Raw genomic sequence first — 12,903 nt, forward strand, 5'->3', positions numbered from 1 at the left:
CCTTTAACTTAACTCCTTTCTTTGGTCTCTTCCCCATTCACTGCCAGCTAATATATTTTTCAGGAACAGTTTGTTTTACTTGGATTCCAAGCAAACCTCAGATACACTGAGAACAATACAAACAATAGAAAAAAATACAAAAAGAAAATTCCTGTGGGGTTTTACTTCCTACCGTGTTTGAAGGAGGCAGTATGTTTAGTAGTTAGAGATGAGAGTGTAGGAGAGTGATTAAGAGTCAGAATCTAGGTTCAGATCAATTCTGCCACTTGCTAATTTCAACCAAATTAATTTCAAAAAGCGACCTCGAGGGGTGCCTGGGTGCCTAAGTCAGTTCAGTGTCCAACTCTTGATCTCAGCTCAGATCTTGATCTCAGGGTCGTGAGTTCTAGCCCCACATTGGGCTCCACGCTGAGTGTGAAGCCTACTTAAAAAAAAGTGACGTCTTGCAAGTACCTTTCTTTTTATTTTTTTTTTTAATTTTTAACATTTATTTATTATTTTTCAGAGACAAGAGTGTGAGCAGGGGAGGGGCAGAGAGAGAGAAGGAGACACAGAATCCGAAGCAGGTTTCAGGCTCCAAGCTGTCAGCACAGAGCCTGATGGAGAGTTTGAACCCACAAGCCGTGAGATCGTGACCTGAGCCTCCCAGGTGGCCCGAGCAAGTCACCTCTGTAATATTTAATTTCTCCATTTATAAAATGGAGGTAATAAGAGTACTTACCTTAAGTTGAGAGAATTAGGTGAAATAATTATGGCGAACACTTAACACAATAAAACAGTAAGTGCCCCATTCAGAGTACTATTAATATTACCTCCCTCAAAAACATAATCTTCTTGGGATACCTGGGTGGCTCAGTCGGTTAAGCATCGGAAACTTGGTTTCGGGCTCAGGTCATGATCTCACGAACCATGAGTTCAAGCCGCACATCGGGCTCTGTGCTGACAGCTCGGAGCCTGCTTAGCGATTCTTTCTCTCCCTCTCTCTCTGCCCTTCTGGGTGCACGCTCTGTCTCTCAAAATAAATAAATTAAAAAACAGAAAAGGATTTAAAAAAAAATGTAATCTTTGTAACACTGGTAAGTTTGGATGAAAGGCAAATTCGGACTTTATGCCAATTTTAATAAGGAGAAATTTGGTATATTATTTATAAACAAAATGTTATTTTTCTTAATGTTTCATGCCTACTTCAAGTTCCTGACTCTTGTTTATTTCCCATCAGATTGTCTTATCTTCACTCCACTTAGAGTTGAAATCAAGTGGGGTATTTTACCTGTAGATATATACATTTTTTTAAGATTTTTATTTTTGAGTAATCTCTACACCCAATGTGGGCCTGAAACTCACAACCCTGAGATTGAGTCACACGCTTCACCAACTGAGCCAGCCCAGAGTCTCTAGTTGTATACATTTTTTTCATGTATAGATAAACTAAATACTTCATTTTCTAAATTCTCCAAAAAATTTGCCTCTGCTAAAGTTTCTGACAGGCTTCCTTCCAAATTGCTTCTCTTAACCTCCTAGTGAGAATTAATTATCGACTAATGTCCTATGTACTTTAAAGAATTAGAAAAATGGAAAGTGATTTACAGACAGCTGACATCTTAATTTTGAAAAATGACAGACTTCAGAGCAAAATAACCTCTGGGGATCTTTAGAGCTTCTGGTGGCTATGGGCACTTTTAAGCTTGAACTCAGACATTTTGCTAATTTTTAGAGCTGTGTCTTGGTTCCAGAAAGTATGCATTGGTACAGTTTAAGCGTACTTTCAGCAAGGTATGTGAGAACTAGGAAAAAATCTGTCTTGTAGAGCATTTTGCCTTTTTTTTTTTTTTTTTTTTTTGGAAGGAGAGAGAGAGATTGAGAGAGAGTCAGTCAGTTGGGTGTCCGACTTCAGCTCAGGTTATGATCTCGCGGCTCATGAGTTTGAGCCCCACTTCAGGCTCTGTGCTGACGGCTCAGAGCCTGGAGCCTGTTTCAGATTCTGTGTCTCCCTCTCTCTCTGCCCCTCCCCCACTTGCACTCTGTCTCTCTCAGGAATGAATAAACATGAAAAAAAAATTTTTAATAAAAGATACTTTCTTCAACCTCTTGTCTGTAACCCACATGTTTACAGATACTTTTTATATAATAGTGAATTTATTATTAGCAATAGAAAGTATAAATAAACTTATATCCAGGAGAAAAATGTAAATAGAAAAACTTACCTAGTCCGTATAGGATATTAAGTTAAAAGTATTGTATATTCCTAATAGTTCACTTTTCTTTTTAGAGCAGTCATTATCTTTAGTCATGATAGTAGCAATAAAGTGATAGCTAGTATTTATTGAGCACTTCTATGGGGCCAGGTACTATTCTAAGTACTATACATGTCTTAACTCATTTAATCTAGATAATAATCCTATGAAGTAGCTACTGTTGTGAGGCCCTTTTATATATGAAGAAACTGGGACGCTTGCCCAGGAATAGTGCTGGTGAATGGCAAAACAAGGATAGAAACTTGAATAGTATGGCTTCAGAGCTCACTCTCTATAAACTACCAACTATACTGCTTCTCATTGAGCTCTACCAGTTTCTACTACTCTGATTAATTTCTTATTCCATTTTATGATGAAAATCAAGTGAAAGAAACATTGATTAGGAGTGTGAGATTTATGATAATCAATGTAACCGTTTTTGTCCCAGCTCTGCCTTTTAATTAGTCATGTTACGTTCCTAGTGCCTACCCTTTTTAATGTATTTTTTTAAAAAAACATTGACTACAGATAAAGCTTAAGATTCTTCCTGAACGGGGCGCCTGGGTGGCGCAGTCGGCTGAGCGTCCGACTTCAGCCAGGTCACGATCTCTCGGTCCGTGAGTTCGAGCCCCGCGTCGGGCTCTGGGCTGATGGCTCGGAGCCTGGAGCCTGTTTCCGATTCTGTGTCTCCCTCTCTCTCTGCCCCTCCCCCGTTCATGCTCTGTCTCTCTCTGTCCCCAAAAAAATAAACGTTGAAAAAAAAAAATTAAAAAAAAAAAAGATTCTTCCTGAACAACTTTCCTCAGCTCTGTCTCCTCTCAAGTGTAACCTTTCATATCTGGCAGATCTTTACACAAACACACATATACACACAACCATATACACAGATATACAAATACAGCTGATTCTCTTTATTTACAGTAGTTCTGTTAAGTCATCAGTCTGTTCTGTTACGGCTGAATTAGTGAATACTGAACCATTACCCTATGGGACGTAGGGAGTTAAGTTCCTTATATTGTTCATTCATTAACATTGAACTCAGGCAACAGCACTGTAACTCTTTCCTCAAAGAGGCTTGTCTTAACACACATTTTCTCCATTAGGCACATTATGGCCTTTTTGCATTTAAGAACACTAGACAACACTTCAGCACTACATTTGGGGGATCATTTTAAGCAGTGAGGTCACCAACAAAAAGCACACAATGCAAAAAACATGACACCAATAGACCAAAAAGGACGCTTGTTTATAATGTGAGAGGTGAAAAAAGAAGGCAGAGCGTCACCCAGTTCATCCTCAGCTGAGAACGTGTGTGTATTTTCGCAGCTGTCCACTTGTCTGTGCAAGACCACATAGTGCCACAAGTATTTATTTTGAGTTTCAGCTAAATTTTAATGGGCAGACAAATGCACAAATATCTGAATAATAAGGATGGACTGTACACACAGACACAGATGTATAGTTTTGTATGTTCTGGTTTTATTACACAATGTAAAATATGTATTCTACAACATAACATTTTAAAATTTAATGATGTGGCGTGGAGATGTTTGCAAGAAACTATAATCTATTGTATTCTTATTGAGTGATACATGATATTCCATAATAGGATCTACCATAATTTAAACATTCATCTAATGATAGTGTAAATTTCAGTCTTCTCACTGGTAAATGGTGAATAAAAATAAAACCTGTTCAGATGGTAACTATACTTACTGTGAGGAGTATTGAGTAATGTATGGAATTGTTAAGTAAAAATCACCACATTGTGGGGCACCTAGGTGGCTCAGTTGGTTGAGTGTCTGGCTGTTAATTTCAGCTTAGGTCATGATCCCAGGGTCGTGGGATCAAACCCATGTCAGTCTCTGTGCTGACTGTGAAGCCTACTTAAGATTCATTCATTCATTCATTCATTGAATCATTCTCTCTTTCTCTCTCTCTCTCTCCCCCCCACACTGCTCTTCTCCCCTGCTCACATATACTCTCTCTCTCTCTCTCTCTAAAATTAAAAAAAAAAAAATCACTAAGTTGTACATTTGAAACTAACATAACATTGTATGTCAGTATACTCCAATGATAAAAATATTTAAGTCAAAAAATTAATTAAACATGTTCTTTTAAGGGTTAAAGAAACTTAGCACACTGCTTACAGTTTAAGCACTCAGTGAATATTTGTTAATAAAAATACATAAATGAGCTTTGGAGTCAGACAGACATGGGTCCACGTTCTATTCTCTTCTCTCACCAGCTGTGAGATCTTACTAAATTACTGAATCTCTCTAACCTGTCTCACATGAAAGGGGAGTTTATGATAAACGCTTCATTATTTTTTTTATAAGAATGAAATGTGGTCATGCATAAACTACCTAGCACACAGCAGGAACTCAGTGTTTCCCTCCCTCTTAAATCATTTAATCTCATGGAAATGTATTTACTTCATTTGATATTATTTCATAAGAAGACAGGTGTTTCATTAGTAATACATAGGTATTACTTCATTAGAGGATTACCACAGAATCAATATTTTCTCCTAAAAATAAAACATCACATTTTTACAAATATAGAAAATAAAGAAAGGAAAAACCTGAAAGTTGACTACAAACAGAAGCCTGTTTATCCAGTTGGTAACATTACCACCCAATAGCAGGGGGGAAGAGAGAAAATGTTTAGTACAATGCTTAGACCATACTCCTACTGAAATATATTTTAAAGACAGTGAAAGCAAAGAAATCTTGTTTTGCCTGTAGTGGTTTGGGTATAGTAATTCTGGAATGTGTTTTGTGTGTATTTCAGGTTGAGCAAATGAGTAAATATGATATTGCAGAATGTCAGTTTTCTTAGTGGAAGAAAGGAGGTACTATAAATAGGGAATGGGATAAGGAGAGGAAGAATCCTTTAACATTCTTAAAAACTGAGAATCATCAATGAAATCATGAACTCATGATTTTGGCTTCAAAAAAGCTATATAATATGTGTGTACATATGTGGATAGGCCTAGAAACAGCACCACCCTTGGCAATTAGCACAACTGATCTTGGTTTCTAAACGTTACCACTAAAAAGGAATAAGGCGTCCTTGGGAAAATGGCTCATTCCAGAACTGTGTAAAGATGAGCTTGGATATCTTGTTGTGCTAGAAAGGAACAGAGTATTTTTAAAAAAATTCTTTTTTAATGTTTATTTGTTTTTGAGAAACAGAGACAGAACGTGAGTGGGGGAGGAGCAGAGAGAGAGAGGGAGACACAGAATCCCAAACAGGCTCCAGGCTCCAAGCTGTCAGCACGGAATTGGACGTGGGGCTCGAACCCACAAACTACGAGATCATGACCTACACTGGAGTCAGACACTCAACCAACTGAGCCACCCAGGTGCCCCGTTAATGGGAACATTTAAAAAAGACATAGAAACCAGCTCAAAAGAGCTCTCACTGGCCCAAACTGGTTCAGTATGAGTATTAAAATGAATAATGACAGTAGTAAATACAATATATTGAAGAAGAAAAGGATCCATGAGAACATACTCATGCAAACAAATGGAAGGGAAAAAAAACTTTATAATTAATGTCAGTCAACAAATGTAGAAGGAATTGTAATTAGAAAAACAACATTGTAGTTGTTTAGCAAGATATAATTATTTAAGCAAGAATCATCAGTGAATGCTAATATCATTGGGTGCAAGTCTCTTGGGGAACAGGATATTCACACAGTCTCAAATTGTATCCTCGTCAATATTTTACTAATTATAGTGGTAGAAAAGAACACCTTCACATTGGAAAAAAATTGGCTACTGTAGCTTAAGTGGTCAAAGTGAACATTGGGACACACTGATAGCATGTGCCTCCTGACATGATGCACTGAGAAGGACACAGTATCACTTATGTAGTATTCTTGCCAGAACTGCATAAATTTCATTCTGATCATGAGGAAGCAGTCAGACAACCCAAATCCAGCACATTCTGCTACATAACTGCTCTGTACTTTTCAAGAATATCAGTGTCAGGGTGCCTGGGTGACTCAGTTAAGCGTCCAACTCGGCTCAAGTCATGATCTCACGGCTTGTGTGTTCGAGCCCCGTGTCAGGCTCTGTGCTGACAGCTCAGAGCCTGGAGCCTGCTTCAGATTCTGTGTCTCCCCTACCCCACTCGTGCTCTGTCTCTCTCCCTCTCTCTCAAAAATAAACATTAAAAAAAAAAAAGGAATATCAGTGCCATTTAAAAAAACAGAGGCCGAGGGGCACCTGGGCGGTTTAGTCTATTAAGCATCTCTTTATCTCAGGTCAGGTTATGATCTTGAGGTGGGATCGAGCCCTACATTGGGCTGGCTCCATGCTGAGCATGAAGCCTGCTTGGGATTCTCTCTCCCCTTCTCTCTGCTTCTGCCCAACTTGTGTTCTTTCTCTCTCAAGATAAATAAACGGGTTTTTTTAAATATAAAAAAAAAAAAAGGCTGAGGAACTATTCCAGGCCAAAGAGACTTGAAGGGGCACCTGGATGGCTCATTTGGTTAAGCGTCTGACTCTCAGGCCATGATCTCACGGTTTTGTGAGTTTGAGCCCTGCATCGGGCTTCACACTGGCAGTGCGGAGACTCATTGGGATTCTGTGTCTCCCTGTCTGTCTGCACCCCACCCCAACTTGCACTGTCTCTGTCTCAAAATAAATAATAAACTTTAAAAGACCCAAAAACTAAATACAGTGCTTGATAGTGGATTGAGTTTTAGTTTCGTGGAGAAAATGACTATAAAAAAAAGACTATTGTTAAGTTTCCCAAATTTAATATATAGTGGCTATTCAAGCGATGTTCTTAGGTGAAATGAACTCCAGTATGAGTGAAAATGTCTACAACTTACTCCCAAATAGTTCCACAAAAAAAGTACGTGTGGGGTACACACAACAGAAAGAATGAGAACATGTGACAATGTTAACAATTAAGTAATCTAGGTGAGGGTATATGAATATTTGTTGCATTATTGAAACTTGTCTAAGAATTTGAAAATTTTCAAAATAAGTTGAAAATAAAGCAATTTAGAAATTCAGAAAAGCAATTTAAATAGGGGGAAAAAGTAATACCATCATTCAAAGCTAACCTTTGCTTACATTTTGGAGTATTTCCTTCTGTTCTTTTCCATGATATTTCTTTGTTAAATCTTAAGCTCCAAAGAAGTAAACATTTGCTCTCAAACTTAAAATAATAGTAAAAAAAATTTTTTTAACAAAAAAGAATGTACTTTTCTTGAGGCATTGTTTATTTTCCTTCCAGGAAACTGATATCCTTGGCAATGTTCTGTTCTGTTCATGTTCTTTACAAGAATGAAAACAGTGCACCTAAAACAGTATTCTAAGTTGAGTGAAAATTGGTCCAATTTGAAATAATTTTCACTGAGTATTATGGCATATATAACTCTTTCTGGCACTATTTCTGTTTCTTGTGGTAGTCTATACGGCTCTCATGTCTCAGCCATTTCAGGAATGGGGAAATCAAAAGACTACTTTGTTTATCATTCATTATATGTACATCAGACATTTGAGGCAGCTTAAAGCAATACAGCAGCTAACTAAAGGAAGGAAGCATCTCACTGAATATTCCTTTGACTGGAATGAACTTGAAAATTAAATGTTTACTAAAGGTTAAAGGGGAAAAAATCCTGTAGTTCCATTGGCCCCCACCTTTTAAGAATGTCATCCACTTTTTTTTTTTATGTTTATTTTTGAGAGAGAGAGAGAGAGATCATGAGCAGGGGAGGGGCAGAGAGAAAGGGAGACACAGAATCCTGAGCAGGCTCCAGGCTCCAGGCTCTGAGCTGGTAGCACAGACCCCGACGTGGGGCTCAAACCTACGAACCATGAGATCATGACCTGAGCTAAAGTCAGACGCTCAACTGACTGAGCCACCCAGGCACCTCTGTCATCCACTTTCTAATGTTTACCTGCAGAAAAGTCGTTCATTGCTCTGTTTTTCACACAACGTGTGCCTGGCGTAGAGCATGGTGCATAGCATCAAACATGTATGGCCAGGTACTGTTCTCTGCTATCATACATGTATTTCTTTCCCTCAGTTATGTTTTCACTCAGTTCTGAGACTACATTCAGTTCTTGGGACCTTAATGATTTTAGACCACTTTCTAAAGAAAGTGATTTTATTTTTCATTTTGATTTTATTGTATTTTTTTATTATAAAAAAATGTTAGTGGTCGGAAGTATTATAAAGTTGGAAAAGAGGCAGAAATTTCCTCAGTGGACTAGAAGAGGTAAATGTAAAGAAAAGAAGAGAGTCAATATTAGTTACTAAAGTGCCAGTCATCAGAACAGGTGCTTCTCACATAATTATATCTAATATGCACAATATCCCCATGAGTATACAAGATTAATACAAATTTATAGCTGACCAGACAGTTGCAGAAAGGCTGATTAACTCACCTAAGATCACACCACTGCCAGGTACTAGACCTGGGTTCGGGACCTACGTTTGTCTGGTTTTAAAATCAGATTTGGTTTTGATTTTTGCATTCTACATTGCTGCTTTTCTCAACTAGCTTCTCCGTTACATGTTTTAGACACAATGGATGAGTTTCTTTGTATCTCTCCCTTTACCAGGCTTTTCCGATGTGGATCACACCTATGCTCAAAGAACTCAGCTCTTTGACACCTTAGTAAATTTCTTTCCTGACAGCATGACTCCTCCCAAAGGCAACCTGGTAGACCTCATCACGCTGTAACTGAAGAGTCACTGGACAGAAATGGAGAACGTCTGATTTCAGTATTTTGGAGTCCAACTCCGTTGACCGACAATTAGGCTGCAGTGATTGAGGACTGCACCAGAATTTTGAAGGGATCTTTACTGTCACAAGTTTTAACCCTCTTCCTTCATACCTGACCTCAGCCCCTTTCTCCTCATCCCATTCCTGAATTAGGCTAATAAAGTGAAATTGGTATACTTTCCATTTAAATATATATATATTTTTTTCTTACTTTAACTTTTAAGAACTAATGAGTATAAAAGAAAAAGTAATCAGGCAGTTTACCCTTTTCTGATTTTTATTTCATTTTTATAAAATTGGGGCAAGTAAGCACTATTAACAGACTCAGTGCTGTAATGTAAGAATTGGGGTTTTGTTGTTGGCTTGTTTTGGCCTTCTTTCTCCTCCTTTCCCATTTCAGTTTACCTCACATCATGCAAACTGCTTATAAGTCATGTCACTTGTTTACCTCTTTAATTCATTCTTAAAAGTGTGGAGTTCTGTAGGGCAAATGATGTAAAAGTGATGTATGTGTCTCTGTTGACTAGAGTCTTGTATTACATTAAACAATAGGAAGAACAGAGGGCTCAAATGTATGCCCCTTGTCATAGAACTAAAAAATGAAACCCAAGATTGATCCAGGCACTTATCTGAGATTGATCTATAGTATTTCTATAATGATATATTTTATAGTGGATATTACAATAGCTTTGAGTCACAGAAACCTTAAACTGAGGAGAATATAGTTCAAAACCTTTAAGAGCCATTATAAAAATTACCAGCAAGAAGATTCCAGTAGTGATTAATATGTTCATTGATGTCTTTGTAGCAAATTTTGGAAGAAAACGACTCTTTTCTCTTGTAGAGCTATGCTTCCATTTCTCCTTTGTGCTTTTTGTAGCATTTTCACTTGGGAGGGTGGGTTTCCAGAGCTATGCTTTTGTTATTTCCATATACATTAGCTTCCTACATCTGTTTCTGTACACTGATATTTTAAAGAATAATGGTTTATAGTTGTCCGATGGAATACAGCTGACAGGGATTTCATTAAGCACACGCAGGCTTTTAAATGGAGAAAAAGAAAATAATGGTACAGATATTTTTTCATTGAAAGAAGGGCAGATGTGGGGGTTGGAGGTATTATGTGTCATTCCATGAGGTGCTGTGGAGTGCAGTGTAGGAAACCCACACCTGGCCAGTGCTTACACTTGCTCAAAAAGTGTGCTGTATGCAACCGATGCCCACCGTGCCTCAAGCCGACTAGGTACAATAAATGTTCATCAGTCCAGTAGCTGTGAAAAGTGAATGACCTAATGGAATTGAGTATGTCCCTGAATAGCGAGATTAGGCCTCACCAAAGAAAGAGAAAAAATTGACTTGCACTTTTGAAAAGTCTCATGTATAGGAATGAGACTGAGATCCCTCTTCACTCTGTCTTTGTTGCTTGGTTTTAACTTATTTGGGAATGGACAGCAATATGTTTTTCCTAGTTCTAGACTTGAATCTTGGATTCCTTAGCTTTCCAAGCATCCCAAAGCTATCTGTAGTGATTAAATAATTAGATATGTACCTTGCCTTGTGAAAGCTATAGTATATAATTTACTAAGTACCAAATTGTGCAGCTGCAGAATAACTAATTGACTTTAGAGGTAAGCAAATAGAATCTACTTACATTCCTGTACAGTTTCCATAAAATGACTCCCCTGAGTGACAGTCAAGAACATAAAATATTATCACTAATGTTGTAGCTGTTGAATCTTGTTTTGTGGAAACAGGTACAAATCAGAGAGTTGATAGGGAAGAACTCGATAAGAGTTTCTAAATTTAAAAGCTCTAGTTTTGCTTACTGTGAATTCTGGCACTTTAAACACACTAACCAAATGAAATTCTGCTGCCCTCCACCATTTATTTCTACAGTGCTTTCTTTGTTGTTTTTTTCCACCAGTTCCTTAGACTCCATATTTGGAAGAAACTCAGTTCTTGACCTCAGTGATTTTGTTTCTCCCTAACTCACTACTCTACTAGTTGCTTTTTAACATGTGCTTGCTTGAATTTTATCTTTCTCCACTTTAGTTAGGTGGAACCTTTACCCTTTTCTTCGTTTCTGGATTTTTTTTTTTTTTTTTTTTTTTTTTTACACCAACCTGTTTAGATAGGGTTGAATCATAGTGAACCATTCAGTGTTACTTGAGTGGACTGTATCGAGGAGGTTATTGACTAGGTAGAATTTGTTCCATGGGGCTTTAAAGGAACACTGCTGGTAATCATTGCAGGAGACTGTAGGGCTTTATGAGATCCATGACCAGGACTGACACACTACTCACATCTCACACCACAACCTGATTGGAAACTATAGTATATATTACATATATATATAGTGAGAAGCTACATATATTTCCAAGAATTCCAGCAGTATAATTTAAATTATAATTTAAATAATCTAATTTGGTATTTAGACACACTGTTTAAATAGGCCAAATTATCTGTGCTCTACTACTTGAAAGGCTTTCCTTCTAGCTTAGTGAGTCCCAGATTGAAACATCAGGCTAATGCTCTAGATGCATTCGTTAGTAGGGTACAGTTTGCTCAGTGTCGTCATCCCTAGCTCCAACTTCATTCCCATTTCTCTCTTTCCCAATGGAATATATTATTCCAGAATAGTAAACTAGATCTCTAACATTATTTTCAGTGCTTGTACTTCATGAGAAATTACCTGATTTGAAAGATAATTCTAAAATGCATTTGTATTCTGTGGAATAACAGAGACCTCGTGTGGCCAGTTTGATTAATTCAAATGTATCCATCACTTACTCAAGCAAAGGATTGCAGACTTGGGTGCCTGACTCACTACTCAAGCTGACAGATGGTCTTAACTCTTCACAAAATCCTCCTTTTAGACATGGGTTTCATTTACTCTAAAACAGACCTGTCCGTGTCTAAATAAGTAAAAACTGATAGAAAACATTAGAAAGTTAAGTCACTGGTTTATCACAGAAAGGCTTGTTGGGTTTAGAGCACAATGATTTAAGACGATAAAACTGTTCTTGGGTGAAATATATATGTTGAATGTAAATGGTTCCTAGTTTATCCTTCTAATGGATCTCTTCACGTTGGCCCACTATTTGGAGATACATTAACAAAATTTCACGTAATAAAAAAGTTTTAAAATCTAACTTACAAACAAAAACTAGATTGAGAATTATGTTTAAGGGATCAAAAAGCATCTAGGATCATATTCCTGATTTTAGTCTCTGAATTGTACTCCATTTCATGATTACAACATGAAGAAGTCATAATTATTCTTGACAATAAAGGGAATTCATTGGGTAAAATTGTGGGTCATTTACTTATCTCCTGAGTGAATGTTATATTAACTCTTTAGATGGTTGAATGTTGAACAGCAGTTGAGAATTATGATTTGAAGTGATTTCTGTGGGAGGGGATCATTACAAATGTGTACTCTAAACGACGTCATCTAGCTGTAAGAAAAAAATATATAGCCTTCAGAACCTTCCTTTTCTTAAAAATCCATGATCGTCTGCAGTTCCATCCTTTTTCATAAAACTCTGGCCTGAATTTTTACTAAGGTTTAAATTCTTAAAATTGTCCTTCATCTGGGATTGCATGCTTCCTCAGTAAGAGTTTATAGTTATTGAAGAGTATCTTCTCTGCATATGACAATACTTGTAGATTAGATCTTTGGGCTCTTTCACTCAAAGGTTTTTGTATTATTAGTCAAATAACATTATTCTTTTGTGATTTTTGACTGTAGCCTATATCTCCCTGTGATTTGTACCAATGCTGAAATTTTAGACTTGGCTGTCTAAAATTTCTGGTCTAGAGGTATTTCAGTTGAAGGTGTAAGTTTCCAAGTTTGTTGAAACAGTTCGTTGGGAGCCAACCAGATCAGCTCAATGATGTTGCCATTGTTTTTTT

At 37.3% G+C, this 12,903-nt stretch overlaps 1 protein-coding gene across 3 annotated transcripts in view; it reads left to right on the forward strand.

The window, feature by feature from the left end:
* The window catches only part of MKLN1 (muskelin 1), a 194,390-nt gene that overhangs the window by 178,351 nt on the left and 3,136 nt on the right, over nucleotides 1-12,903 (forward strand). For 2 of the 3 annotated variants that reach the window (XM_047851005.1, XM_047851007.1), the window contains one exon: nucleotides 8,825-9,177. The exons of the other annotated variant lie outside the window; for it this stretch is intronic. In XM_047851005.1, the coding sequence (XP_047706961.1) occupies nucleotides 8,825-8,946 (122 nt within the window). In that variant the 3' untranslated portion in view covers nucleotides 8,947-9,177. Of the gene's footprint in view, nucleotides 1-8,824; nucleotides 9,178-12,903 lie in introns of those variants that run through there. 3 annotated transcript variants of the gene reach the window in all.

The sequence above is a fragment of the Prionailurus viverrinus genome, chromosome A2 (genome assembly GCF_022837055.1).
Source record: "Prionailurus viverrinus isolate Anna chromosome A2, UM_Priviv_1.0, whole genome shotgun sequence".
In the NCBI taxonomy this organism is placed as follows: domain Eukaryota; kingdom Metazoa; phylum Chordata; class Mammalia; order Carnivora; family Felidae; genus Prionailurus; species Prionailurus viverrinus.